This window comes from Grammomys surdaster, unplaced genomic scaffold, assembly GCF_004785775.1.
Source record: "Grammomys surdaster isolate TR1022 unplaced genomic scaffold, NIH_TR_1.0 130, whole genome shotgun sequence".
Lineage (NCBI taxonomy): Eukaryota > Metazoa > Chordata > Mammalia > Rodentia > Muridae > Grammomys > Grammomys surdaster.
In genome coordinates this window covers 11,046,597-11,050,939 of record NW_021604588.1, presented here as the reverse complement: position 1 = coordinate 11,050,939, position 4,343 = coordinate 11,046,597, and the positions used below count along the sequence as shown (strand labels likewise).

Below are 4,343 nucleotides of genomic sequence, written 5' to 3'. Positions count from 1 at the left end.
GAAGAGGAGGAAGAGGAGGAAGAGGAGGAAGAGGAGGAAGAGGAGGAGGAGGAGAAGGAGGAGGAGGAGGAGTGTTTGTTAAGTCCTCTGTGTAGAGGGCAACCTGCATTTTTATTGTAAGTCTGGTGGACAGGGTGGTTCAGACAGATAATTTAAAGGTTGTATGAGAACTCTCTAGCATGAGGTGGTGAAGACTTACCTAAGGATGGCATGAAAGAAGAGGAGAGAGCCGGGATGATAACAAAGGAGAAAGATGTGGAGAGGCAATGAGAATTCTAATGGGCTTACTGGGAAATAATTCCACAATCCAGGATGCTGCTGGTCAAGGGGAGGTGGTTTCCAGGAAGAGGAGGGAAATGGGACTTTTATCAGACAGGTATTTAATGAAGGCAATCAGAAATATAAGACTGGAGAGATGGTTCAGCAGTTAAGAACAGTGACTGCTCTTCCTGAGGTCCTGAGTTCAATTCCCAGCAACCACATGGTGGCTCGGGACCATCTGTAATGGGATTCGATGTTCTCTTGTGGTGTGTCTGAAGACAGCCACAGTGTATTCATATACATTAAATAAATAAATACTTCTTTAAAAAAGAAAGACATACAAGACTCTGAGGAGGTCCAACAGGCACAAATGGGGAAGTAAATCCTAAATGGAAGGGGAACCATGACTGTGCACATAACAATTCCAAGTATCTGAAGAGCAAAGGGGTTAGAAATTGACTTGTTTTTAACGGGTCAGAGGGGAAAAGAAATCAGGAATAACCTGGTCATATTACAAGAGAGAGTCACCGAGAGGGACGGAGAGGTAAAAGGATTTTGTTTGGTTTGAGATAGGACATTATACAGTCCAGTCAGGCCATGAACTCACCAGATAACAGAGAAAACTAACCTTGAACTGATGCTCCTTCACCCCCACCTCTCAGATCCTGGGACTATATAGCCTGGTTTATACAGCACTGGGATACAGCTCAGGGCTTCCCACACCCTAGCCAAGTACCCTACCCAATTTTACTTTTGTTTTGCTGGCTCTACAGCCTAACTTGGTACTGTATTATCAACCAGCAGAAACAAATCCTTCCTATAAACAAATTCATTATACAAAAATATCACACACTGACAAACTCAGAGGAACACCCTGATGGGAAGGACACTCAAACCTCCCCTCGTCTGTGAGGGAGATGGCCGGCATTTCACACAGGGGATGTGATCTCAAGCTTCAGCCTTGTTCCTTCTAACCTACTAGGAAGGCACGAAAAGACTCTTGGTGGCCGGAGGAAGAAAAGCAGGGCAGGAAGCAATTTCAGCTGGTTAACTGAGTCAGCATCCAGATGAACCTTGGCATTCTTGATATGTCCGTGCCTTTTCAATAACGCCATCCCAGAAACCTGAGAGCCGGGATAGGATCCTCACATCTGCCTCTTTTCTACACAGAAAATATTTCACTGGAATGCTACCTGTCGGCCATCAGCTGAGCCCCCATCTCTAAACTCAGTGTTCCTCATTTCCGCAGTGTGGATGATACCACCCCAGACACCTCACAAATAGAAATAAGGTCACGGGTCGTGGCAATGCTCAGTCTGTCCCCTTCCTATTAGAATCACCAGTGGGGGTTTGAGGGAGTAGGGGACAATTATTTTAGAATAAAGTGGCTTGGTAGTGCACTTTAAAACTTCTCTGCAAGTGCTATGCAGGTCAGATGAGTACCTCCTCTGGGGTACAGAGAACACGAGAACAGCAGGCGCCTAGGGGAGTGAAATAGGCTGGGAAGAAAATGGTGAGTTTGGGGTCAATATATCTGGGCTGGGAGGGGCAGTGGCTTCTAGAAAAATATAGCTCCACCCCCACTCCAACCTTTTCAAGAAGAGCTAGAAACTTAAATAGCAAATAAATAGACTTTGTACTCTAAGATTTTATCCTGTGTGTGCCCCACAGGTGCATGTGTATTCATGAGTGTATGGTGTCGCCAGAGGTCAATTTTGGGTGTCACTCCTCAAAAGCTGGAGTCATCCAACTTGCTTTTTGAGACATGCTCTCTCCCTGTGGTCTGAAGTTCACCGGCTCCACTTGGCTGGCAGGACAGGGAGACGCCTGGCCAGTGCCGGATCACACGTGCATGCACGCCATCCAGCCTCCTTTTTTACATGGCTGCTGAGGACCAAATACAGGTCCTCCTGGCTACACAGCAAGCATTTACCAACTGGGCTCTTTCCCTAGCCCCTATAATTGCAGTTTTAAAAGGCTAATTTACATTTGTTTAGAGCAGAACTCTGTGTAGGCTGAAGAAAACTGGTCTCTAGCACATGGGTCCCAGTCTGTGGCCTGTGCTTTGAAGACAAAGTAGATATGAGGTTAACTAGGGTGGGGCCCCTGGCTTTGCGAAATTACTTAACCTCGTGTCTTCATCTGTAAAATGGGAATAGCCAAGCCTATTTCTAAGAGTTACTACAAGAGATGATGAATGAAAATGAGTGGAACCAAAAAGCCCTTGGCACATGACAGAGCGAGGGCTAGATTAAAACGTCAGCCTCTCTTGGCTCACCATGCTTTCTCAGCTTTGTCACAAAGACCCTCCACAGAGTCAGGCTCCACTTCTGGGCTCCTGTGTGGCCTTTCCCTCCCAGGCTGTTAACCCAAGCTTAACCCGGTCCCAGGGAGTAGTCAAAGGGAGAAGAGGAACCAGCCCTTCAAAGAGCTCTGCTCTCTACTGTGGCCACCATGCTTATGGAGCCCGAATGACGCGGTCAACCATAATGCTGTGTAGTAGTTTCTCGCTGCTGATAGGAAAAGGTAGGGAAGAGAATCTCCGAAGTCACAAAAGCCAAATGCTCAACTATCCAACAATTTGTATGCTTTTAAACAACAAGAGTTCGGTTCATGCAGAGACAGCGCCTTAAGATGACTAGCCAGTCATTTGAAGGGTGTGAAGTGCTCCAGGTACTGGCAAAGAATTTATCCCAAGCGCTTAGACCAGTAACAGGGTAAGAGTAGAAACTTCCTGGTAGTTGCCCAACATCTGGGATGCTACAACCTCTGCCTAGCCAGCGCCGGCCAGAACAGACAGTCCTGTGAGCTGAGTTCAAAATTCTTATCTCCAAAACCCATGCTCTTCTCGGTGGGCTAAACTGGAGAGGCTGGTTCCCTGCTCTGCCTGATCTGGGAAACAGCGCCGCGCTCCGGCTCACCTGCAAGTCGTTCACTGCTTGCTGCAGTGGACTCAGGTACATGTAGGGCTCGCCTGTGCCTTTTCCCGGAGGACCGTCACTAATTGAGATGATGTCCGCGAAGGGCCTGCCCCGCACCTCCTTTATCGTGGAGATAGTGGCCAGCGAGCCCCAGTCGGAGACGTGAGTCACGAAGCGGGCCATGCGCGGCGCGTCCTCGCGGGGTGGCAGCGGAGGCAGTCGCCTGTCCACGTCCCAGTCCCCGTGGTCCCGGCCTCCGCGACCCCAGGCCGGCGACACCAGTAGTGCCACAAGCGCGGGCACCAGAAGGGCAGCAAGCAGGGAGCGAGCAAGCGCAGAAGCACTGGCAGCCATGGCGCTGACGGCGGAGTCCCTGCCCTGCGACCAAACTCTGCCGGGGTGACTATTGCCCGCCAGCGTTCCGCCCCTCCGAGAAAGCCAATCAGGGATGAGCAGGCCGGAGGGGGCGTGGCCCCAGCGCGTCCTGTGATCAGCTCTGTAAAGAGTGCAAATGTGCCCTACAGAGATACTTGTTTTGTTTTTTGTTTGATTTACAGACAGATAAGTGAGATCTAGAAGAAATGAAGCAACTTCCTAAGTCACAGTGCTAGGAAAAGGCTGCCTTCACGCACGCACACACCACCTTTTTAATGTCTTTGGGTCAGCGTGCTGGGCATCTAAGAGAAAGTGAGTTTTTTATATGCTCTTTTCTGTTTACTCACTGTTAGCAAGCAAGCCTATATGTTGTAAAGGGCAGAAATACCGACATGCAAGAACTTAAAAATTACTGGCCCAGAAGTGTCTTCAGATAAAGCCACTGAGAGTGTGTTAGTTTTCAGTATCCCACTCAAGACTTTGATCTTGCCCGTTTGAGACCTGTTAGTCATCTAGTTTGATTAAATTCGTAGTTTCATGCATTTATTATTCTGGCAGATCCTCCAAGCCCGTCTGATCTTTATTCTGCTACCCTGGGGAGTTAGAAAACGTGTGTAAACGACCTGACCCACATTTTTCATCATTTTAAACTGTGACCCCTGTTAGAACATAGACAGTTTTAAGTCCCATCCTATAGTCTGAATCAGGCCACGCCTCTCTGCAGCTCTCTCTCGCGCTCTCTCTCTCTCTCTCTCTCTCTCTCTCTCTCTCTCTCTCTCTCTCTCT

General features: G+C 48.6%; 1 protein-coding gene across 1 annotated transcript in view; it reads right to left on the bottom strand.

Annotated features, from left to right (window-relative positions):
• The window catches only part of Creg1 (cellular repressor of E1A stimulated genes 1), an 11,620-nt gene extending 8,054 nt beyond the window's left edge, over positions 1 to 3,566 (bottom strand). Inside the window, exon 1 of the mRNA XM_028761089.1 lies at positions 3,183 to 3,566. Within this exon, the coding sequence (XP_028616922.1) occupies positions 3,183 to 3,536 (354 nt within the window). The 5' untranslated portion in view covers positions 3,537 to 3,566. The remainder of the gene's footprint in view (positions 1 to 3,182) is intronic.
• Between the last annotated feature and the right edge of the window lie 777 nt (positions 3,567 to 4,343).